The sequence below is a fragment of the Bemisia tabaci genome, chromosome 6 (assembly GCF_918797505.1).
Source record: "Bemisia tabaci chromosome 6, PGI_BMITA_v3".
Taxonomy (NCBI): Eukaryota; Metazoa; Arthropoda; class Insecta; order Hemiptera; family Aleyrodidae; genus Bemisia; species Bemisia tabaci.
The window spans coordinates 46,601,816-46,628,478 of record NC_092798.1 but is presented as its reverse complement, the minus strand read 5'-3'; the positions used below and the strand labels follow the sequence as shown (position 1 = coordinate 46,628,478).

Genomic DNA, 26,663 nt, shown 5'->3' with positions numbered 1-26,663 from the left:
TGATGAGTAACTTGTTGGAGAAAAAATGAAGTGAAATTCGCCGGATACATATCGGAGTGAGCTCTTTGCTAGGCGAATTTCACGAATGGGATCAGGATTTCTGAACCAATCACTCGACTTTTTGATCATCAGTCATCAATACGCGAATCTTTTAGCGATGGCTCCCAAAATTTACTTTTTACCGTATGATTAATATACGGGATTTTTTAACAAGGTTTTTTCTTGGATTAAACTCTCCTATTAGCTTGTTGGTTTGGGATTTTACTCCAAAATAAATAGAAAAAAACTCTTTTTTCTTTTCTTTTCTTTTTTTTTAAACAAATTAAGGGATTTATTCATAAATTGTGAACACAAGAATGGTATCTTATCTTTGATCATTACATAATTTAAATACAAAAATTTAATTTTAAACAGAACACTCCCATTTTCAATTTTAACAGGCATGATAAATGGAAAATGTAAAAGACTCAGACTCTTGTCAGACTCTTGTCAGATTCTTGTCAAACTCTTGTCAGACTCTTGCAAGCCATGAGTCAAGGCATGTTCGTCTCAGAGCCGTGGCACTTCTTACTTAAAATACGCATGGATTATTTTTTATTCACTATTCAGGCGTATAGTTATCCGTTTCTAGAAGTCATTAGATAGAACCGCCATAGAGAAATTTCTTTAAGTGTTGTTTGGAGGAAACCTTCGGTATTATAATAAGCTATCTGACGACAAGTCTAAGTGAGCTTCAATAGGACCTCAAGCTTCCTCACTTGGATGTATTTATGTGAAAAAGAACAGTGTGAGAATGAAGGAAATTAAAACGAACAATGCAGCATGCAAAGCATACGCACATAGTTTCTTTTGATTCTAATCATTTGGACTTAGTACCTTATCGCATAAATATGTCCAGTTGTCAACTTTGGTCGCTTTAACTGTTGGGGTTTCAGTAGTGCAAAATAGACAAAAAAGCATTGCAAGAGGCCTCTGAAGGGAGACATTGTCCGAATGCCTCCAGGAGAAGTGGTTCGTTAAGGACAGCTATTTTAAAATCATTGAAAGAGATTTTCCCGTCTTTGTCCTGGTCCATTTTCCTCAAGACCAACTCCACCAAATCGCGAACTCCCTCGTCGGGATCCTCGTCTTGTGGATGCTTGATTAGGCTATTTCTGCAACATATCAAGGAAAATGAAATGGTAGGGTTGAAAGTATCAGGGTTAACACACGACTGGAGGATCAAAGTACATGGAAAGCAAAGTTCTACATATTCATGCTAAATGTGATTGTGTGCAAATTGAATAAATTGAAAGGAATTATTAACTGTAAACTTATTCCTATGTACACTGAAAAAAAGATGGGTAGAATGTACCATTCCTTCACGCTGTATTCCATACAGCGTCAGTTCAGAGTAAATTTTGCCATAAGAAATAAGGTAAACGTATACTGGTACAGGTAACCATTTCTCTGGCAGAATCGACTTGAAAATTGATAGAATTTACCATTCCTTCACGCTGTGCGAAATACAGCGTGAAGGAATGGTAAATTCTGCAAATCTTTTTTTTTCCAATGAAAGTTTTTTTTTGGCATGTATGTTACCGATCTATGAAAATGACCCTTACTTTCCAGGAGAAATTTTTGTTAAATTGAAGATACATGGAAGAGGAAAATCTGGAAGTTTTAGCGCAAGTTCAACTTTAAAATCTCAAATGGATGGAGATATTAGTCTTAGAGTTCCAAAACAAGTCTTGGGTTGTAGAATAACATGGTTTAGGTGTTGGCAAAAATCTGAGAAACATTTCCTTCCAGAAAATAAGGTCGGTTTTCATAGATCCGGTCACAAATATATTAGTCATAGATCCGGTATTCAAAAAATGATGGCTTTTTCTTCTTTTTTTAAACAACTTCCGTAGAAATAGAAGAGAATATCCGACGAAATTTTGAGGAAAGAGAGGATTTTGATCGTAAGGACATATTTATACTAAAAGAAACTGTATGCATAGGGTTTGCGAGCAACATCGCTCATTTCAGCATAAATGTGTTGGATGACCAAAAATTGCGTTTTTGTGATTGATAATTGAAAATCTGTGATTGATACCTTTCACCTGGAAATCAAAGAAAGCAATCTTGTAGGATTTTCGCTTTTTCATAAGAATGCATACCATTCTTTTAATTTTAACCTTGTGAGATTGTCAAAAGTGATCTTCAAATAAACCATTCAAGTATTACGTAAGCCACTTGAGGAGAGAGAGGGGGTGGGGTGTCTGAGATTGCTTTCCCGAGTCTTGAGGAGGTGAGGTCAATCACAGTCTTACGTAAACCTCACACCTTTGAAAAAAAATAAAATAAAATAAAGTATTTTTCATGTCTGTTTAGATTATCTTATTGAGGGAGGGTTGGGGGCAGGCCAGCTTTATGTAATTCAAAAGAGAAGGTGAGAGGACGTTTTACGGGTGCCTTACAGGAGGAAGGGGGGGTCAAAATGACCTATTCTATACTTAAACGGCCCAAAGATTTTTCATGAGGACAAAAAATTACTTTTCGAATCTCAGAATTGAAAAAAAAAGACATGAAAAGCTGTTAAAAGCGCAATTTGATATTATCACTGACCTCGCGAGAGGAAAAATTCGTAAGAAATATATAAAATAAAAAAAAAAATCGTAAATAATTAGATGGAATTTCCACTAAATAAAAACAGATAATGGGTGAAAAGTAGTCAAATAAAATCTTTGCACCACGCCCCAAAATGAATGCTTTCTTTTTACTTTAATTGAATCATTGATAGATCATCTACGAAGGAAACAACATCCTCAATTAATCAAATATCCACCGTGCTAGGTTCTCTCGTTTTTTATTTCACTATTTTCTAAACTGTTTCGTTTCTGCGCAGAAGAAATGAATTGAAAGCTGCATAGGAAAGGGAGGGCAAAGAAGGGTATTTATTACTCTTGAATGACTCAATTAAGAAAGGGGGAAAAAACTATCAACTCTTGCCACAATTTCAGAGGAAAATAGAAATGTTCGGGAGGATTAAGACACTGTCTTTACACTGAAAGGCCACAGGGCCCATCAACACACGTAAGCATTCATGAATGTAATCTCCTTCTGTTGGGAGGTCACTCATTTCTGCAGTTTTAAATCTTGACAGAAAAGCAGCGTCGAAAAACAAAAGGATGTTAATTTTATGATTCCATCAATGTACGAGTCTGCACTTGGAAGATTTACAGTCATGCTTTCTTCCTGGAAATGCTGATTTTTCTTTCCTGCACCTTCAGTCGTCCGTCCATCTCTCCTTCTTATTTATCTTTTTTTTTTTTTTTTTTTTTTTTTTTTTTTTTTTTTTTTTTTTTTTTTTTTTTTTTTAAATCAAAATGGTATAGGGGGATGGCACCTTGCCCTCCTTCCTCTCCAAGGTTTCTGTCGCTAGGGTTCAGAGTTTATCGATTCACAATTAATTAACAAAATAGTTTATCCTAGCTTCTATATTTATCAAGTAAAAAAACAATTCAAAACAGTGAGCCACGATCGTAAAAAACTGAATCTTTCCCATTTCTGTAAGATTCTCTCCGGAGAGCTATCATTTTGAGTGGATTTTGTTTTAAAAAGTGAAAAATGTTTGATGTTGCAAAAACTCAACGGAAAGGTTGCGATCGTTCAGTACTTGTAAATTCTTGCACTTCTAAATAATTGAGAGTGCACATGTTTCAAAAGATTTTCCTCAGATTTTTGGGAATAACATCAGCCCAAAAAAGAAAAAAAGAATTCGCAGTTGCGCACTTCGAGTCCCATTTAAATGCGCATCTGTGAGGACGCGCCTGAAAATACCCATTCTGCTTCAGGTACACTTTCAATCGCAGGGCATTCCGTTCCCTGACCAGTTCGCCTTCAAAAATTGAGAGTATGCAAAGTGAGTGGCTCGAGAGTATTAATAGTTGCATGCAATAGTTTGTCCACGTTCATTTGATTTCAGTACATTAAGTACTCATTAATTACTGTGTTATTTGTGTCCTGTGCCGCGAAACTCCCCTGCCATAGCAGTACTAGCTGATCATTGACATTCATAAACAAAGCTATTGAAAAAGAAAACAAATGGGAAATAGAGCGATTCTAACCGTTAAATGGGCGGTCGTAATGGATTAAGAAGGGATGAAGTTGGGTACCTCATGGGTGCCATTTGTTAGTCTATTACTTACCTTCCATTTCCACAGCAATTGCCTGCTGCTGCCAATGGAAACACTCTACTTCCTCTTTTTCTCCGCTGTCTATAGCTTTGTCTATTGTTTTTAACTATCAAACCGCAGGACCGCACAGAATCGAAATGCGCATTTATATATGGACGTATTTCTGCCAAACGGAACTATGTGCATTATGAAGTGGGCCCTGTTATGCACATATTCTTATGGGTCTCAGGGCTCATATCTCAATGCACATAGTTCCGTGTGACAGAAATACGTCTATATGGGAGGTCAAAATACCTAACATCTTGTTTTCCGTAGGTCAATCCTCTTAAAGTTCGTGGGAAATGCCTGTGAACAATGCGCACTAATTTTTTAGTTTCTCGCTCCCATAGGGTAGAGAGGAAGTATTGTCATCCTCCAAGAAAAAAAAAAAAAAAAAAAGTTGAAATTTCATCATTTCTAGACGTTTTAAGGTCCCAGGAGTAAAAATAACCATACTTGAAAAAATGTGTGTCCGTCCGTCCGACGTCCCCCAAATCTGTCTACAGCTATATCTCAGAATCTATCTGTTCGATTTCATTCAAAATTGGCACAGGACACCATATCTATGGTCTCCTTATGCACGTCCAACGATTTTGAGGTACGCTAAAATTTGGGGGGGCTACGCTCAATTGTCCATTTTTTTTTTCTTAAAAATGTAAGAGTTTATTTTTACCCAAGGATCTCATTCTTAAAACTCACACCTCCTTTTATTCGCCGGATGGCGATAACATCAACGAACGTCTTGGGGAGCATAGCGTGTTTAAATTGAACACAGTTCCACGGAAACTTATTAAATTAAACTGTTCGGTCCGAGGGGGAAAGAACGAAGCCGAATTAAGCGGCAAGCCATGCTGCATGCAGTAAATCGTTCGATTTTAAGCTCCGCAGCGCGACGTTTGGTTTCCACTTGAAAAAGTTTCGCTTCGAAAAGCTGCTCCGCCGTGCCCGGACCCTTGCCGGTGGATTTTCAGCTCATAAATCAGTCCGCATCTTCCCGAGTCACGGACCTGGTACGCGTGGTCGCGGTTTCACTGCCGTGCTGAGGAAGAACCCCGTATGATCATTCGAGAGTCGCCAAATTGCCACGTATAAAACTTGTATTTTTGAGAACGATTATGCGAATTTTGCCTTGAAATTTTTGAACGAAAATACGAAATTAGAAATTACGAAATTTAGACGAAATTCATGTTAGACGAAATTACGGACATTTTGTCTGAAAAGATTGAAAAAAAATATCCACGATTTTCCCAGTAAATTGAGGTTTTATTGCAGGAAATGTGGCAACAGCTGAAGGTTCATACGCCGTTCTTCCTTAGCATGACAATTGAGGACTCGCCACTTTTCATGCGGCGCACAGTAGAACGAGTCTTCGGAAGAAGTCGGGCATAAAATTTCTGGCAAAAATTGTAAGGTCGTACGTTTATCTCGTCACAATTTTAATTTTGAGGGGTGCATTCAACAGGAAATTTTACGAGAAAACCAGAGAAACTACCTGTTAAACATCAACATTCATGAAGATGTACGCTTTTAAAGTTTTTAAAACATGTCCCACCTCTCCCATTGACTCGATCGTGATACCGCTTTGAAACAGAAAGAAAGCGCGTTTGACGAGCTTTTCCAGCTTGCGGTACACGGACTTTTATGTCCACTTTTAGCGGCTCTGGTGCTTGCACTAGAGCTGCTATTCCGGACGGTCCCAGCTGGGGAGTATCAATGCAGCATGTTACATTGTAGAGACCGCGCGTTGGTTGATGGGAATCGGCGCCATTTTCGGCTATGTTCCTTGTCATGACTTTATTTTATTGCATACTGTTTTATTGTTAGTCAATGCTATGTTGTGTATTGTATTTTTGGAATCATGGTGATACAGTCAACAATTCAAAACTTGTTTGTGCTTTTATCTCGTGATGGAAAAAATGTACTTTACGTTCAAAATTTGAAAATTTGAATTTTAAAGTTTTCGCGGTTAAGGAAGCTTTAACCACTGGGTTGGAGCTTCCTAGTCATATTACTTGATATCAGCTGATAGCAAACAAAGGTTACCAGGGAAACCGTAAACGTCTAACAACTATCGTGGCCATTGGGGCGATTCGACAGTTTGAATCGTTTTCGTTGATTGAATCGACAGTTGTCGGATTGTACATCAATGACAAAATGTGTCTAGGCCCTCATTCTTGACTACAATTACTGCCCCCAGAGCCGCTCTCCGACGCCAATGCGTTGGAGCTTCCTGCTTGTTTTTACATCCACAGACTTTTCGTCCACAGTTCTAAAGCCCAAACTATTGCAATAAAACTAGTATTTACTATTATTTAACTATTGTTAAGTCCATTACTTAAACGTCCACTAAGTTAAGTCCACAAAGTCCAAGTCCACTAAAATCAAATTCGAGCGTCATATTTTAGTCCGTGTGTAAAATTATAATTACAATATCGAAATGAGAAAATTAAGAGAGAATGAGGTGTTGTTATCGTAACTCATATTTTAAATGAAATGTTAATTTCTTCATTTGATTCATCTTTTCAAATTGTCTTTGGTAAATACTTGGTTTCATTTCTATTCTTGAAATTTCCGATGTAAAATATGCCTTAAATGTACATTCTTTTTTTAATGAAATTGATTACTTCATTTTAAAAACATTTACATTTTTAAAACGTGGTAAATATTTGTAAAACCTTTTCCAAGCAATGGCATCGATATGAATCTCAATGAGCCGTAGTTGTGATGAAAGAAACTATACAAAAATTAATAAAAGAGGAAAAAAACTAAGAAGCACGCAATTTTTGGTTTTTAACTTTTCTGTACATCGACCTCCTTGAGTCAAATACTTCAAATTTTGAGCATTTGATTGCGCTCACATCACGCTGCACCACAGTAAAAGCCCAAAACATAAAAGAATACATTTGAATACTTTGGAAATCATTAAATTTGACAACCACTATTACATTTACAAAAAAAAACACATTAAATTTTCCGGTAGCACATATTTCTTTTTCATCAATTTAAATAAGAATAATTCATGCAGAGAGTGCAAACATTTCAAAATTATGAGTTAAAAAACGCTGACTCCGCGAGTTTAAATATTAGAGCCTAACACAGAGCGGAGTGGCGTGTTAGCAGCGCAAAACGCGCACTGGCGCCTACAAACCTAACGGGATACTTCACGCATTGCGCAACTTGTGAAGTATCCCGTTAGGTTTGTAGGCGCCTATGCGCGAGTCACGCTGGTTGCCTGCCGCGCCGCAACGCTTTAAGCAACTATTTCGTGTCAGAGGCGTTACACAGTATCCTACAAGATTGAAGGCGCACAAAATAACTAGTTAAAGAGGACCCTCAATTTTGACTGCATCTGTTACTGAAAAATGTTTAATTTGGCATTGGAGCGTTTCCTAGGCTCCCGCTTTGGTTTTCATCTTATCATATCCGTACAGTGTACACATGAACATATGTTTTTATCTGCTCTTAGAATCTGTTCTCTCTCATGACTTGATTCATGAATGAAATGTTTTTAAGAATGAAGGTAGTAGTAGTATGCATTTATTTTTGAGGTGGTTCCTGTCATTAAAATGAGAAGGAGAAAATGCGGACATAACATGTCCACAATTTGGACGATTTTGGACATATTCATGGTTGGAAATTAAATCATGTGGACTTAATGAAGACTGGACTTGACGTTTAGTGGACATAAATAGCGGTGGACATTTATTTAATGGACGAAAGGTAGGTGGACATAAAGTCCTAGAAGCCACCCTACAACTAAAAGAAAGCCCTCACCGGGAAAAAATTCAACCGTGGGTATCCGCGGAAAAAAGGGATGCATTTTTTACAAGGTCGAATTTTATCATGTTCGGTTCGGGGACATTATATTTTAGAGGTAGGTGAATGCAGGGTAGAATTCACACGTTAGCGCGGACTCAATAAAATATGGAAGCATTTAAATCAAAATGAGCTTTATCCATGTTGACATGAGCCCTGGCATTCATGTGTTTTAGATCTGAAGGCACGTGTCAGAATGGACATAGCTTCTTTTGACCAAATGCGTCCTTTACTATCTTTCAGAACGAGCGTAAGAAAATATCGACGGTGTAAGTCGGTAATAACAGAACTCAGTTTGCGACGTCACAGACTTCCTGTCATACTTTATTTTTTAAACGGTAAACTACTCAACGGCAATTCTTTAAAACTGCCGTGATTTTTCTTCTCTGTACGAAGAAAATTCTGCATAAACTTCTAGGAATGATGTCAATTTGCTCTCCTTTCAAAAAATAACATGGAGGCGGAAATTTTCAGACAGCGGAAACGAGATATGTGATTGCGGACTTACGGCGTCGATATGGGAAATCGCTCTTAAGTCTACCGTGGTAAGGAAAAACGCCGTCCGAACATTCGAGCGTTGCTAAATTTCCTTCAGTTAAATGTTACTTTTTGAGGAACGTTATGAATATTTTTCCTTGAATTTTCAGGTACTTTAGGTGAAATTGCGAGAAAAATTATCTGAAAAATTTGAAGGGAAATATTCATAATTTACCAGGAAATTCTTGTTTTATCAAGGCAAAGGCATCGCCTGAAGTTTCACACGGCTTTCTTGCTTGGCACGGCAGAAGTGCGGAGGAGCTTTTGGGGATTCTGACCTGAGTAAGTGGAAGACTTCTTCTCGGGTGATGATGCCATCCGAGTTCAAATCGTAGACAAGGAATGCGTATGAGATCCTCTCCTCGATGGTGCCTAAGAGGAAGACAGAGAGGCCGAGAAGCCACTCGTCCAGGTGGATCACTCCGTCGTTGCATCGGTCGAAGGCACAAAAGATTCGGTCCATGAGCACCTCTTCAGTCACCAGATCGAACGTGTTGTGCAGGAGCTCTCGAAATACCGCACGGTCCAGACCCTGAGGATTAGAAGATCATGATTCAACAACTACCTCCGGCAAGGGCTCACAGGGGCTTTTAAGCATAAAGAAATTAAGCCACATCAGCTATTGCCAAATTTAATGAGATATTATCTTTTTAACTTTATCATCACCAGTCGCAAGTTAAGCTGATGAGCCTCGAAATTGACTTTATCGATTATTTTGGGGTGTAAATCTGTAATATTTATTAGTATGCAGATATTATCAGTTTGAAAGTCCCATCCAAAACATTTATTGGACCTCTTGCATGAGTCAAGAATTTGCGATTTAATTGCAGATTCCTGTATACAATTTCGCGAGAAACACGATTGCCCCACTAGTTTTTTCTGAAAGCTGCTCCAAAGCTCAAGAAAAGCTCTCAAAATTGAGAACGAGTCCATCTCTATATCAAGTCAAACTCTCCATTCATAGATAAGGCGCATATTCGCAGGGTTGCCGTGTTTTCAGTTTTGGAGTACCCAAATAGGGTGGCAGCCCTGTTGATGTATTTGCTTTCTATCTTTGCATAGAGTGTTTGTATTGATACAGAGGTGGACTCTCGGGGTAGTGCAGGATGTCCTCTCTATTCACATCCTCAACTCTACCTAACTCCTACTCAATCATCCTATTTTTGAGAGTTTCTTTAAGCTTTGGAGTTGATTTCAGAGAAAACCAGTGGCACAATCGTGTTACTTGCGAAACTTTACAAGGAAATCAGCATTTAAATCGCAAGATCTTGACACCCGCAAGAGCTCCATGTTTCATGTACTGTTATGCAAGATACGAAACCAAATTGAAAAGGTAATTTTTACCTCGCCAACATTTGAAGCGGCCAACCCCGTGGACCCTGCTATGATACTTTTTCCACCTCTTGCTGAACCGCCGTTGAGCATGTTCAAATTAGAGGAGCTTATTAGCTTCTTGAATAGCCTACATAACGCCTCTACTTCTTGCCTGGAAAAAAGTACGATTAGGTCAAAAGCTGTACGGATATTTTGTGTAACATAAGTACTAGCTGGTACAAAAGTTGAGGTCTTTTTCCAGTTAATCATAATCAATGTGGACCGAAAACTTCATTGCAACTTTGAAGTCTTAAGTTCTTTGGGAATAATGCGTATATACAACAACTGTTCAGTAAAATTGTTCATGTGTGCGATCACCCAAGCCGTTTCTAATGACCTATTCCACCATTTCATTCGTGGAAAAGGAGAAAGTACTAAGCGACGTGAAACAATTTACCTGGAACCTCTTAAGTCAAACAATTCCACACGCTTTACTTTTACGCAATCGTCAGGAGCTCACGTCAGTCAAACCATTTTTTGCATTCGTTATCAATTTTTATTTGCTTTTTAATTTATTTTTATTAGCCTCTCCATTATGTAAAATGAGCTGCTTTATGTTTTTGCACGTGTACTGGTCATATAAGTTCCTAAATTAGCACAGAATAAAACTTATCTTTAATTAATAGCAAGACATTTATAATCTCTTTTATTGCTTGCATATCTCGAAGAAGAACTAAGATGCAAATCACCATCAAATATTTCTAATTATTCACTTCCCCGATGAACTCAAGTTGATGTGTTGAGGAGAGTAATGAGTGCTGATTTATTACATAAAATTTCCTTAAATAGCGCAAGCTTGATTGAATTAAATTTTACCTCGTGAAACAATTGAACCGCTCAGGCGACGCTTTGAGCAAAGTCTGAACGAATCATGCTACCATTGGGATGATTTTTATGGGTATCTTCAACAAGTAACTCAATGAAAGTGATATCCTACATAATTGCAAAAAATATCCATTACCAAGTAAGGGCGCGTTTTCCCTAAAAATCCATTCATTTGATCGCCGTGTTCGTGGCTAAAGTTCGTGGCTCTGGTCACTTACAGAAATGTTCAAATTATTTTCGTCAAACATACTAAACCATCAACTAACTTTCCCATTTTTACGACACGCACATAGTTCGACATGGCACAATAACGTCCATTTAGTTAGTATGCTTACTACGTTACTTAGTACTTAGTAAGTTAGTACGGCTTAGTATGCCAAAAGAAGCCATGTGAAATTGAATCAAATCAAAAAGAACTATGTAAGTGGAGTTAGGGGGCCGCATGGTTCCCTAAATTTCATTCAACCTTACACGTCCATTCAGTCGTGGTACACGGACTTTATGTCCACTTCTTTTACGTCCACAGACTTTCAGTTCTAAAGCACACATTGTTGATAAGTCTATTACTTAAGCGTCCACTAACTTACGTCCACAAATGTAAAGTCCACTAAAATCAAATTCAAGCGTCATATTTTAGTCCGTGTGTAAAATTATATATTGACAATATCGAAATGAGAAAATTAAGAGAGAATGAGGTGTTGTTATCGTAACTTACATTTTAAAAGTAATGTTAATTTCTTCTTTTGATTCATTTTTTCAAATTGTCTTTGGTAAATACTTGGTTTCATTTCTATCCTTGAAATTTTCGATATAAAATATGCCTTAAATGGACATTCTTTTTTTAATGAAATTGATCACTTCATTTTAAAAACATTTACATTCTTAAAACGTGGTAAATATTTGTAAAACCTTTTCCAAGCAATGGCATCGATATGAATCTCAATGAGCTGTAGTTGTGATGACAGAAACTATACAAAAATTAATAAAAGAGGAAAAAACTAAGAAGCACACAATTTTTTGTTTTTAACTTATTTGTACTTGTACATATTTCTTTTTCATCAGTTTAAAATGGAATAATCAATGCAGAGAGTGCAAACATTTCGAAATCATGAGTTGAAAAACGCTGACTCCGCGAGTTTAAATATTAGAGCCTAACGCAGAGCGGAGCGGCGTGTTAGCAGCGCAAAACGCGCACTGGCGCCTACAAACCTAACGGGATACTCCACGCATTGCGCAACGCGTGAAGTATTCCGTTAGGTTTGTAGGCGCCTATGCGCGAGTCACGCTATTTGCCTGCCGCGCCGCAACGCTTTAAGCAACTATTTTGCGTCAGAGGCGTTGCACAGTATCCTACAAGATTGAAGGCGCACAAAATAACTAGTTAAAGAGGACTTTCAATTTTGACTGCATCTGTTACAGAAAAATGTTTAATTTGGCATTGGAGCGTTTCCCAGGCTCCCGCTTTGGTTTTCATCTTATCATATCTGTACGGTGTACACATGGACATATGTTTTTATCTGCTCTTAGAGTCTGTTCTCTTTCATGACTTGATTCATGAATGAAATGTTTTTAAGAATGAAGGTAGTAGTGGTATGCATTCATTTTTGAGGTGGTTCCAGGGTTCCTGTCATCTAAACGAGAAGAAAAAAATGTGGACATAACATGTCCACAATTTGGACAATTTTGGACATATTCATGGTTGGACATTAAATTATGTGGACTTATAAAGACTGGACTTAACGTTTAGTGGACATAAATAGCGGTGGACATTTATTTAATGGACGAAAGGTAGGTGGACGTAAAGTCCTGGAAGCTCAGTGGTCTTTGAAACAACTAATTTGGTAACGGCGAATACAAATAGACCGATTTTGGTGGAATCCGTCCTTTAGATCCACGAATATGTCATTTGAAAATGTCCATTTGTCCTAGCCGATTTCAAGTATTGGATAGATTTCCTGTGTCCAGTAATGTCATGGAGTCCAAGCGTCATGCATTAGCGGATCCAGCAAATTGGCAACATCGTTTTCCTCCATTTAAACCTACGGAAATGTATCGATTCTTGGAGGGGCCAGGTTCTCCGACAAGAATCGAGTTTAAATGGAGGGAATCCGGTGTTGCCAAATTGCTGAATCCGCCTCTAGCGTCATGGTGTATCGCACGCGACGCACGCCCCTCCCACGCAAGCAGCGTAAAGCCAATGGGAGATCGGGCGTGAATTTCGGAAAAGACCTCTAATATCTAGTATGAGCTGATGTATGAAAAAAGGTACATACGTAGGAAAAACCAATTAACAACCTTCAAAAAAAGGTACGAAAGTGTTTTTGCAGGTCAAAAGATGAACCAAGAAAAATATAAAATCGTCAAAATAAAATCCACCCACGTCAAAAAGTTGAACCCAGATTAAATGTCAGTTTGGTAAAGACTTTCCGAAAACAACATGACTATGCTAATTTGAGTTCGTACATCGGAGCGGTGTATGAAATAAAGGACGTCATCACAGCCGCGGTTTGTAAAAACACCGTTTGAGCCCTAGAATATTGTCCCCCGATGAAAAATCAATTTTTGGGGACAGCTATGAATATTTTCACCGAGAGTTTTCGGATGATTGCGAGTAGAAAAATCGTAGTAGAATATTCACAAGTTTACACGGGAATTCATGTCGGACCGAAAGAAATTTCGCAACCTCCAAAGGCTCATACGACATTCTTCCGTTATGCGACTGACGAACTCCCTTCACGCAATGCATCACGTCAAAAAACCTTAGCATTGCGTGCTCTCCTTCCGATTCCGAACCTAGTTTTTGACATCTCCGTTTAAGTTTTTGAGCAGCAAAAATACTTTGCGTCACTTCATTGAATTGTCACTCATATATTAGTCATCCGATTACCGCCAAATCACATCAGTCATCAGTCAACCCTCAGAATCGATCGGAGATTCGCCGCTGTGCCATCGGGACACGGAAGTTCGGGCTCCTTGTCAGAAATGAGAAACATACACTTGTTTTCACTATCAGTTGTGATGTTGCTGCGCATTCGAGGAAGCGAGGCTCGATATCATTGGAGTAAGTTGAAGCCAACAAACTAATAATTTTGTCCCTAATTATACTTGTTGTTAAAAAGTATATCCGACATGTCTCAAATGTCCATTTTACAATAGTGGAAAGCTAATTGGACGCATTTCTATCAAACAGATTTATGTGCAGGTGAGAAATGGTGTGCTCGTTAGTTCTCTGGTCGTAAGAATAAATGACAATAATCAAGCGCCAGTGACGTCAGCGGCAATGATCGAGCCGGGGCACGAGGGGGAGATCGTCGTCGGGACGCTTTAACTCATGAGCACACCCCATGTTTATCATCTGCACATAGTTTTTTTTTATAGAAATACGTCCAAATGTCCATTTTACAATAGTGGAAAGCTGATTCAACCACGAGAGTGGTTGAATTAGCATTTTTTATTGTAAAATCTACATATTATATGTAGTGAACTATTTTGACTACAAAATTTTTAAATCAGCAATTTCATTTTTTCCGTGAGAGATAAGCGAGAAGTAATCGGGTAAATAAAAATTCAAAATACTCTCCTCATATTGAAACGTAGAATAAGGGACTTTTTTTTTGTCATCTATCGTTCCTTCTATCTTTGTCTTTGCTTAAAATTTCTTTACAGGATCGTAAATTGTTATATTCTAAATACCAATATAAGTGCAAGTTCCACTCGTTCGATTTCCACCAGAGTTCAGAAGAATTCATTTTTGTAATTTTAATTGAAGTGCCGAAGGTCATAAGCTGCAATCGCTATACCCCATAATATGGGCGTGTTTTGCGATTTATCGATTGATCTGCCATTTAATTCTATGGAAATGGATCGATAAACAGGATGGTCGCAATAAACACGTTCATAATCGATTCTATATACCACAGCTTCAAATGGGGAAATATCGATAATCAATCATTCACGCCTCGCCGATGTCCATACCGCTTTCGAATTCCTATGTTCCTCCGAAGTGTTTTTTAATATCAATGGCCAAAGTGCGAAACCATGCATCCTTATTACAGTGATTCAACATTTCCACCCTGATTTTATTTTCAAAGAGAAACAAGCCAAATTTATACAATGAGATTTACACAGAATATTCTGCCAGTACAGAGGAGAAATATCGAGGAAATTTTCAAGAAATCGCGTTGACTAGCATCCCAAAGAAAAAATGAAGTACGGCAGGAAGTCTGCAACGTCGCAAACCGATATACGTGGTTTCGCACTTCGGTCATCGATTTGTAGATGGTGCAACTAGAGTCCCTTTATACTAAGAGTCAAGACAACACCCTTCATGGAGTCACAAACGGGAATAAAGATTACAGAAATTGAACGTTTTTCGTAATCTTTGATCGGCCCATTCTCAAATGCCTTTCTCCGTTCCTCCTCTCATTCCGTTTGTTCCTTGCCGAACCCGTAATTCCCCGGTCCATTCCAGATTATAATCTTTGCAATCGGTGAAACTGTAATCTTTATTCCCGTTTGTGACACTGTGAAGGCCTAAAATACGGGAACCAATCAGAAATGGATTCAAATTGTCTTGACTCTCAGTATAAAGGGACTCTAGGTGCAACTCCCTAACTACAAGTTTCGGTTTGCGACTTCCCGCCATATTGCCGTGCTAAGGAAGAAAGCCGTATGAATATTCGAGAGTTGCCATTGCCCTTGATAAAACACGAATTTTCTGCTAAACTCATGAGTACACTTCTAAATTTTCAGATACTTTTACTCGCAGTTTCAACTAATGTTTCTGAAAATTTCAAGGTAAAATATGCATAGCTTTCCCCAAAAATAAACATTTTATCGAAGGAAAGTTGGCAACTTTAGAATGCTGATACGGCGTTTTTCCTTAACACGGCAGCGTACTTGGTTTTTTAAATGGAAAAGCACCACTCAACGTCAATTCTTCAAAACTCCCGCGACTTTGTTTGAAGGCCAATCTGAAGTATTGGCGATTAAAACGGTCAATATTTTTAAAAGATTCGGTTCCGACTGAGGTCCGTCAAGAAACCAACGAAGCTACATGACTGTTCTTCTCTTTGCCTCAGAGCACGATGGAGGCTGGTTTTACACGGACAAGGATGTTTGTCAAAAGGAGCGCTGTGATCCTTGGTATGGTGTTTTCAAGGAGAAGGGAACCGAAGATGATTACAAGTCTGCAACTACAGCGAAAAAATATCGGCTTCAAGTGCTTCTGCACACCATCCAAAGAACTCAAAAAGACGATAAAACGCGTCTACAAAGGGAAATTCAAAGCCCACGCGTTTCGGGGCTTACATTTTCTCGGATTGGGACGGAAAATTAGGGGCTGGTATCCAAAAATCCAGTTCCTTGGAGGTTACGGTAACGGAGGCTACAGTAAAGTGGAAATACATCATCATGCCCATTAGCCTGGTGGTAAAAAAAACAAAAGAAACAATTTTTTGTCTCTTATCTCGTCGTTCGCCGTACGAAAGAACGTAACTATAGACAGTGTTGCGCAGTCAAGAAATACCGGGCAAACCAGAAAATGTTAAGGACTTTTAAAAAGCTAGGAAAAACCTGGAAATGCCAGGGAAAATGATGGAAGTGTCAGAGAAAAAGTGTGAAATCACCTTTATTTGCTTTTTAGAATGGGTTTGACGTTTTGAACAACAAATTTTGCCCGGAAACTATTTCAAAGTATGTCTTTTTAATCATCTAGCATATCTTCAATTGTCAGGGAATTTTATTCAAATGTGTTAGGGAAATCAGGGAACTGTCAGGGAATCTCATCTTTCAAATTCTGTGGCAATCTTGTATATTAATGTTGCCTCCCATCGCAAATCGCATTTTAATGAGGAGATCTTTTCAATTTCTTCCTGGATATTTCCGTGGTTCCTCTGATCTCATGCAAAAACCAGTAAAATTTTGGACAAAAATTATACTGGTACATTTTTGTGAAAATTGAATTGTTGGAGCCAATACTGCAGCCTTAGAATTAAGTTACGTTTCTTCGTGTGATGACAATTTTAAGTGTTCAAATACTTTGCTCTTCATAGTCACGGGTTGCTTTGGAAATTGCGCGTCTTATTACTGTGCGTTAAAGACCGCTCATTGTCAATGTCATTTTTTGTTGATTCAAATACTTCATCCTCATTTTGAGCCATAGAGAAAAATGGTAGCTAGTGAAAAGTTACTCCAACACGCACCTCCCGATAATGATAATGAAAGAAAGTTGTAAAATCGTACGTAAATTATTTTCTTGAATGTGTTAGTTCGTTTTCAATGGTTGGTGTGATACACTTTAATACCACGTTCTCTTATTGGCCAGGTGTACGTTTTAGGGGCAAATGTTTCATCGATGAATGGATTTTGATGATACACATTATGCACTGTTATTTGGCATCAAATTTTGATGAGAAATTATGTATTGTAGTGTTTAAATGTTGTTCTCCCCAGCGGCGCAGTTTGATTCCCAGGCCTGAATAATTTTTCCTACATTTAAAAAATTTGACTAAGAATTATCATTTTCGAACAGGTTTGTAGTATACGCGACTGACTCTTTCATTTTTCGATAATATTGTCACCTCAATTCATGTAAAAAGAAAGAAAAAAGAAAAAAACTAACCGATTGACAGCGGGTAGTGTAGGTCGAGATCTTTCAGTATTGCAATCACTGTGTAAATGAATAAAAACAATGTGAAGCTTTACAGATATGCAAAAGTCATAAAACTACTCATCAAATTAGTTATTTTTGTTATAATTCTTTGCAATAAGCTGTTTCCAATTAAAACAAAATCGATTATTGACGATTTTGACCAATTTATTTTAAAATTTAGACTTTTTACTCCTTTTTTTATTAGATTTACTTAGATTTTATTTATCAAGGAACAATTGTGATTATTTAATAACTCATCCGTCCAAAAACTTAATTAGATATCATTAATGGAATAAATTTGTACAAATTTAGGTCAGATTAGATTAGGTGTAAGTGTTAGATAATAAGTTTATGTAGTTCTTCTTTCAAATAAACGAATATTGAATTTTAAGATTTAATTAATTACATTTACTTTTCTTTTATTGCGCATAGCTTTTTTTCAGTGAAACAGTCATGAATTGCAGTTGTGAGTTATTGATTCAAACTTCACCACGAAAGAAAACCTCGGAATATGAGTTGAAAAGGCAGCAGTGAACGGAGCCGCAAATCAATTCATTCATTGTGCCTGGCAGTAATATTTGTCTAAATAGACGGGACAGGATTCAGAGGGGAACAGCCCCCCTCCCCCACCCCCCGTTTGTGGGTGACGGTGAGTGGGTGAGGGGATCAAGGTTGCTGCTCGCACCACAGCCGTGCTAAGGAAAAACTCCCAAAGAAAACTCGAACGTTGCCAAATTTCTCCAGGCTAAATATTAATGCCGGAGAAAAGTTATGAGTATTATTCTTTGAAATTTGTAAGCTCTCTAGGAGAAATTGTGATTAAAATTGTGTAAATGATTCAAATAAAAATACACATAAAGTTTCAAGATAATTCGATATTTATAGGCGGAAATTTGGCAGCATATTAATGTTTAAACGGCTTTTTTAGCTTAACACGGCAAACTAGGGTTGGGCAGGCGGTTTTTTATTGAAATAATCAAACCTAGCTTTTCCTCCGATGGCTCCCACCCTCAACCCTCAACTCCCAACCCCTCCTCCTCTTTTCACTTTTCCTGACAGGATTCAATCATCACGGAACGCGCTATGTAAAGGAAAGGGAGAAGAATAGGAACGATGTAGCTATTTTTTTGTCTCGCTGAGAAGTTGAGACGAACAACTGCAGAGCATATCGAATTTCAAATACGAATATTGGAAATAATATTTTCAATAAATTTTTAGTATTTCAGTGGTGATGTTCTGATATTAAATAATTAAATACTGCACGCCTATACCTAGTTATAAAAGGAATGTTGTTTACTTGAAAAAGGGTAATATCCCAAATTTTAGGCAGCAGAGGATTCTTATCACGGGAAGTTCGGGTGACGATTCTTGAACGAAATATATAAATACTTATATAAAAACTTGTTAAAAAAGGTAAAGACACTTGCATGCACGTCAATTGTTAAATGTCACGGACAAAACGCGTCCATGAGTTTTAAAAATTAATTGACGTACACGTGAGTGTCTCTGCCTTTTTAAACATTTTTTAACAAAGTTCGTGTGCGGGGCCCCTGATAGTTGATTTTTATATTAATACATATTTACAACACAGATCAAATGGGTGTTAGAGAATATAGATGGTGTCGTCTGTATTTCCGCCTCTAAAGCAAGTTAATCGTGGACACAGATATCATGTTCAGTTGTTGATTTTGAGGCTTCCTGTTGTGCCATTCATTTCCCTCGTGAACTTTTGAAACAAAAAGTGTTTTGTAGTACTTTGATTCGTACTTTGTCTAGAGGCCCATTATTTTCTCATGGTTCAAAATTTCTATAATTTTAAGTTAATTTTAATAATGAGTTAAGAATTTCTATGAAATTTTAAATTATTTTTGGTTGGTTTCGTAAGGTTCTTGCGACGACTTGACATTTCTCATCTTTTAGAAAATGCTGTTTTGATAGTCAAACTCAATGAAGACATATTGAGTATTAAAGGTAAACAGGACGTCATATTGTCAAGTTCATTTTTGGTTTCAAAGTATTGGAACATTGAGAGTTCTTTTTAAACTCTTGTTAATTTAATCACAAAATAGGGATACGAACAAATGTTGAATCTTCTGAACGTCATTCAAATTAAATATTTCACGGATAGTGTGACTGATTAGGAAATGCCTATAGAACATACTATCCTCTATACTTAAAATCATATATTCAGTCACTATGTTTCAACCGGGAAGGATCAACTCCTGACACCAAGGATAATTTTCAAATTAAGTTTAAGGATTGGACGAGGTATGAAAAAACTGGAAGGCTTTTCCGTTGTGTTTAACTTTCTAATTAAACTTTGCTAAGAATTCTTATCAAGTTTATCCTCTAAGCTTTATACTCATCCATAGAGAACGCGGTGTATTTTTGGATCATACTCAATGTGTCTTAGCTTAGTTCTGCATACTTTTAAACTAGAAAGTTTTTCCCGGCTGTCATTCCAGGGTGAGAAAATGAGTTAAGTTTCAAGCGTTTGAAAGTTCACGGTTTGGTTTCCTCTGCAGCCGGTCAAAACGTGAAACGTAGTTCGCAAACTTTATTTTATTTCTTGGGTGATTCAACCGCTTCCTATTAATATTCGAAAATGAGCAGGCAGCTCCTTTTAAAATTTGGTAACTACTACTTGCGCCGGGTTATCCTCGATGCATATATTAAAATGAGTCACTATGTGAACTTGCGCGTATTAAAGAGTTCAGAATAGTCCCGATTTCGAAATATTAGATATCTTGCGCAAGCGGTTTCACGGTTAAGCAAATTGCATGTTGGCATGTTAAGCAGGTCTCTTTCATATTCAATTCATCTCTGCAAGAAGTATCGTTTTAAATTATTTAAAACGGCGCGCCACCGTGTAATAATCCAAAAGGCCTCAAAAGACAGAACGCCTTCAACTGTATCTATATGCAACACTAACAACTCCTGAGTACGAATAGTTGTATTATGGCGTTGTGTCATTAACACAGCGTGTTTTATTAAAATAAATGCAACCAAATGAAAATGTTAAAACATTTCAAAATGATAACGCAATTTTCTTGAAAAAATGCTGAGGAATACATGGTATCGAAGTTCCTGCATCGTAGATTTCCCATCAAATTCTACTTCTCTAAAAACTTTGCTTAAGGCTTGTGCTAGAATCTTCTAAAAAAAATTAAAAAGGAGCAAAATTTTGAAATACCGCCATTGTGATTTTTACTTCCGGAGTTTTACCTACTTAATTTTCAATTGTGAGCATCTTCAGGAAAGAAAAAGAAACCAGAGGCGGATCAAACAATTAGGCAACACCGGATCTCCTCCATTTAAACCTATGTTAAATAATCGATTCTTGTCAGAACACCTGACCCCTACAAGAATTGATACATTTCGATAGGTTTAAAAGGGGAAAAATCATGTTGCCAATTTGGTGGATCCGCTAACGAAAGAAACCCATGTCCTCCGAGGTAAAAACTCTACGGCATCAATTCGGGTCAAAACTTCAATATCAGAGATTAAAAATGCGCAGCAGTATCCCAAGTAGCAAGTTCCGTCAGGAGTGGTTCAATTCAGTTTCGTGCAAATAGAGGGTTCTGTTCTCGTAAGTTACTTGAAGCCAGCAAAATTGTAAGCCTCATGCGCCATTTGACCGAGGAAGTTGCTTCAATTACAGTTTTATAGGTTAAACACGCTCGGGAATATTTGTCGGGGCAAGCTTTTGTGTACGTATTACCCATAATTGTCTTTGCAGATTTTCGCGGGGAGAATTTAAGAACCGCCGTTCGGCACGCGAATGCTCGATTTTGAGTCGGCATTAAAGACGGAGGAAAGGGGGGGAGGGGCTGCGAAAGGCACGAGGGGTGGCTGTAAGTGTGATTTCGTTAAGAAAGTTGTAAGTTTTTCGCCGACCGAAGAATCGATTTTCGCGAGCAGAACTCGGGATGGGGTCTCGTGTGAACCTCGCGTTAAGCCGAACCTAATTCACCCTAATTGCCTGTAAATTCAATTCCAGCTGGATCCGGAAACAAGAGGTTAGCCATTTCCGGTCGACGACGGTCATTTCCGGTTCCCGCGACGCCTTCGAATTTCCGGAACCCGAGTGAGTCCATCGAATAAAATCGATACAGATGCGAATTCTGATCGATGGAAGTAGTTTTAAGCGAATAGTCGCGATCGAATATCATTCATCAAACGAATTGGTGAATGCTGAGTGATGCCGATGATCGGTGAAAGCAGGATCCGATCAGAGTTCAGAATTTTTTTAAAATAAAATTAGGAAGAAAATACGAAAAAGACTTGAAATGACAAAACACAACAACTGGGGCCGAATTTCGTCGGTCCTTCCACCGTACTTAAATATACTTAGGACGGGTCTCGACTACACGTAAGTCCAGCTTAGCGCTTCTGATTGGCCTGTGGTGCGGTTTGAACTCATCGATGGATGTTGCACTCCGTGTGAAAAAGTCGACAAAATTCGGCCCCAGAAAGAATATACGAAACAAAAATTCTGGTGAAAGAGGAAGTTTCTTTATCCGCCTTGGACAAAAAAAAGAAAACACGTCGTCTTCAGTACTTCCTCCAGGAATTTCTCTGGAATAGGAGCCCGCACGACTTCGTGCGTACACCTATGGTTCGATTTCTCACTTCTCACAGTCATTAACTCTAAACTGCATATTTGCCGCAAGTCAGCTTCGAGTTCATGACAAAATGTTACGTCACCATCACCCGACCGTCATAGGATTTAAGTGGTTTGTTTATCGACCCAGGATTCACCGTTTTCCCATGGCACGTCAGAATGAAACGTCAATCTTCAGGGCTGCCGTTCTAAGGAAAAACGCCGTACGTGCATTTGAAAGTTGCCAAATTTTATCCGATAAAATGTTTATTTTTAAGGAAAATTATGATTTTTTTCCTCGACATTTTCAAGAGCCTTAGAAGAAATTTCGAACAAAATTATCTGAAAAATTGGAAGGAAAATATTGACAAGTTTACAAGGAAATTCGTGTTTTATCAAAGGAAATTTGGCATCGTCTGAAGGCTCATACGGCGTTCTTCCTCAGCACGGCAGAGTGAGCATTGGTAATGCATGATTATGAGGAGATAACTCAGAATGAGGGAGAAAAGAGGGAATCCTTTATTTTTAACTCGTTCACTATTTTCAATAATCGAAAGCATGCAGAATTTGCAAAGATCTCAGTCAGAATATCCAGTAAATCTTAACTGTCGTTAAGCTGAAAAACTGGGAAAGTCATCATGGTTTGACAGTTTGGTTTTAGGAAAAAAATGAGTGAACTTTACTGTATGCACGTAAATACTATTGGTAAAATATAGCATAGATACTAGGATTTCATTTGTACTCTCTGACATATCAGTTATGTTGGTCTTATTATGTTTGAATGTGTATTTTAGGAAGAGGTATATGTAAGGATAAGAAGTGCCAAAAACGGAGAAAAGAAAGCAGGAAGCTTTAATACAAGCGCTCAGCGTTTAGGGACGCTTTAAAGAGAAATTGCAAAAATGTTTTGCCCCAAAAATAATTCACTTCAATTTTAAAAATGCTTTTCTGTCTCTTATTGTTTGCCCGTGATTTTAAAAAAAATTGTCACTCACGTATATGAAGCAACTCTTTTGGTTAATGCAAGCAAATTTTTACCTCGCTGTCTTATGACCCCAAAATAAACCGAGGTCATATTCATACATAAGGCTTCATTAAGTTGTTAGACTTAACTTGGTTAAAACCAAGTTAAGTCTAACAGCTCAATGAAGCCTTGCGTATGAATGCAGATGCAGAAAACAGATGCAGTCAAAATTGAAAGTCCTCTTTAACTAGTTATTTCGTGCGCCTTCAATCTTGTAAGATACTGTGCAACGCCTCTGACGCGAAATAGTTGCTTAAACCGTTGCGGCGCGGCAGGCAACCAGCGTGACACGCGTATAGGCGCCTACAAACCTAACGGGATACTTCACGCGTTGCGCAATGCGTGAAGTATCCCGTTAGGTTTGTAGGCGCCAGTGCGCGTTCTGCGCTGCTAACACGCCGCTCCGCTCTGTGTTAGGCTCTAATATTTGAACTCGCGGAGTCAGCGTTTTTCAACTCATAATTGAAAACTCTGCATGAATTATTCTTATTTAAATTGATGAAAAAGAAATATGCACTACTGGAAAATATAATGTGTTTTTTGTAAATATAATAGTGGTTTCGTATCAAATTTAATGATTTCCGAAGCATTCAAATTTATTCTTTTATGTTTTGGGCTTTTACTGTGCTGCAGCGTGGTGTAAGCGCAATCAAACGCTCAAAATTGGAAGTATTTGACTCAAGGAGGTCGATGTACGAATAAGTTAAAAACCAAAAATTGCGTGCTTCTTAGTTTTTTCCTCTTTTATTAATTTTTGTATAGTTCCTTTCAGCACAACTGCGGCTCATTGAGATTCATATCGATGCCATTGCTTGGACAAGGTTTCACAAATATTTACCACGTTTAAAAAATGTAAATGTTTTTAAAATGAAGTAACCAATTTCATGAAAAAAAAAAAGAATTTACATTTAAGGCATATTTTATATCGGAAATTTCAAGGATAGAAATGAATCCAAGTATTTACCAAAGACAATTTGAAAAGATGAATCAAAAGAAGAAATTAACATTTCATTTAAAATATGAGTTACGATAACAACACCTCACTCTCTCTTACTTTTTTCATTTCGATATTGTCAATATATAATTTTACACACGGACTAAAATGACGCTTGAATTTGATTTTAGTGTACTTTACATTTGTGGACTTAAGTTAGTGGACGTTTAAGTAATGGACTTAACAATAGTGTGGGCTTTAGAACTGTGGACGTAAAAATTGTGGACGAAAAGTCCGTGGACGTAAAGAAAAGTGGACATAAAGTCCGTGTACCGCTTTTGCTTTGTCGTGCAATAACTCGACGGTGAAGAATAAATCAGGGTTGCCACAGTCAGGGAATACCGGGAAGACTAGAAAATGTCAGAGAAATTTAAGAAGTCAGGGGAAAATGGGGAGTGTAAGGGAAAATGACGAAAATGTCAGGGAAAATGATGAAGTCACCTTCATTTGCCTCTTAGTATGGGTTTGGCTTTTCGAACGACAAACTTTGCCTGAAAAATATCTCCAATTATATATTTTTAACCATCTCGCTTATCCTCATTTGTCAAGGAATTTCACCAAAACGTTCACTGAAAATATGGTAGATTTTACCATAATCTGACACAGTGATGCGAATATGGTAATAAACACCAGACTCTATGGGAACACTAACCATTTTATTGTAAGTATCGCCTAAGTTCTGGTGAATACTACTATAATCGTGGTTATTTCTACTTAATAGTACACTGGAAAAAAAAAGAATCTTAAATTTGCCGCCAAGAAAAATTTCTTCTTAAATCAAGAATTTTTATGGTTAATATAAGCTACTTTCTTGCTTAACCCAAGCATTATTTTTCTTGTATCAAGAAAAAGTCAGCTTAAAGCAAGAAAAAAAAATTTCTTGGCGGCAAATTCAAGAATCATCATGCTTGATCCAAGCTACTTTTTTTCAGTGTATTACTGGTTAAAAAATCAAGTGGACTTAAAGTAGATATTACCATACTTTTTTTTCAGTGGTCGGGGAAATCAGGGAAATGTCAGGAAAATGTCAGGGGATTTCATTTTCTAAATTCTGTGGGAACCCTGATAAATGGTGAATGAGTTACCGTGTGAAATGTGTCTGCTTCTTGAAGGAGTCGATCATCTTGGCGGTGTTCTTGTTGCTGGTGGCGACTCGTCGGACCTTGGGGAGGAGCTGCCCGCTGCCCTGGGCCTGGGCCTTGGGGTCGTCGCTCATCTTGCAGGAGCGGCGGTTGCGGGGGCGCCTCGAGGGGTCCGCGAGCTGGGCCTCCAGGGAGCTGGCTCCGGGGTCGTCGAGCCCTGTCCGCTGACTGCCAGACCCGCGCCGCCCGCTCGACAGGAACAGCGAGACGCTCTTCATCAGCGCCCCGCCCGCCCCCAGCCCTGGCGCCCCTCCGCCCACGCCCCCGCCCCCCGCACCACCGCCCGCCCCTAGCCCGGACATCCTCACGCCTTACAAACCGCCGCTCTGCAACACACATCACACTTATTTTACAAATTTTAAACATTTTCGGACGCATATTTTTCGTTCAGAGTGGGTAAAGTTGAGAAATATGAAAATTCAGTGAGAAGCGTCATACAATTCCGTGAAGCTGTGAATTATTCCACATTTTTCAAGACTAAGCAGGTATGCTAGCCATTCTAAAAAGTACCACATAAATGGAAAAAAGGAACGATTTGGTTATTTTTGGAACGGTTTCAAAACACAAATCCTCACGCCTTACAAACGCCCAGTCTGCAACAAACATCAAACTTGTTTTACGAATCTTACACACTTTCCTACTTATATTTTTCATGCAGGGTATGCGAGGTTAATATGAAATCTCAGTTCCAAATGACATGAAATTCCTTGAGGCTGTGAAATATTCCACATTTTTCAAGGACTAACGTATGCCATCCATTCTAAAAAGTACCGCTATTGAAAAAAAGGAACGATTTGGTTATTTTTGGACCGGTTTCAAAACACAAATCTGCTCGCCTTACAAACGCCCAGTCTGCAACACACATCACACTCATTTTACGAATCTTACACATTTTCCTTGTTATATTTTTCATGCAAGATGTGCAAAGTTGAAAATATGAAATTTCGGTGCCAAACGGCGTTAAATTCCGTAAGGCCGTGAAATATTCCACTTTTTCAAGGGTCAAGGTATGCCAGCCACCTTAAAAATAAGTACCACTAATGCAAAAAAGGAACGGTTTTTGTATTTGTGGAACAATTTCAAAACGCAAATCCTCACGCCTTACAAACGCCCAGTCTGCAATACACATCATACTAATTTTACGAATCTTATACATTTTCCTACGTGTATTTTTCATGCAGAGTGTGCAAAGTTGAAAATATGAAATTTTAGTGAAAGACATCATGAAATTCCGTGAGGCCGTGAAATATTCCTCTTTTTGAAGGATCAAGGTAGGCCAGCCACCTTAAAAATAAGTACCACTAATGCAAAAATGGAACGATTTTTGTATTTGCGGAAAAAATTCAAAACACAAATCCTCACGCCTTACAAACGCCCAGGCTGCAACACACATAATACTTATTTTAAATTAGTGCACATTTTTTTAAGTACATGTTTATACAGGGTGTGCAGAGTTGCACATATGAAATGGAATTTATGAAAAATTTGAAATTA

General features: G+C 38.1%; 1 protein-coding gene across 1 annotated transcript; it reads right to left on the bottom strand.

Moving 5' to 3' along the window:
- Window positions 1-343: 343 nt before the first annotated feature.
- Window positions 344-25,471, bottom strand: LOC109030025 (calaxin). The gene is made up of 4 exons (XM_019040767.2): window positions 25,113-25,471; window positions 9,900-10,041; window positions 8,834-9,087; window positions 344-1,154 (listed from the first exon to the last, which is right to left on the bottom strand). The coding sequence occupies exons 1-4, from the start codon at window positions 25,469-25,471 to the stop codon at window positions 932-934; spliced, it is 978 nt and encodes a 325-aa protein (XP_018896312.2). The 3' UTR covers window positions 344-931.
- Between the last annotated feature and the right edge of the window lie 1,192 nt (window positions 25,472-26,663).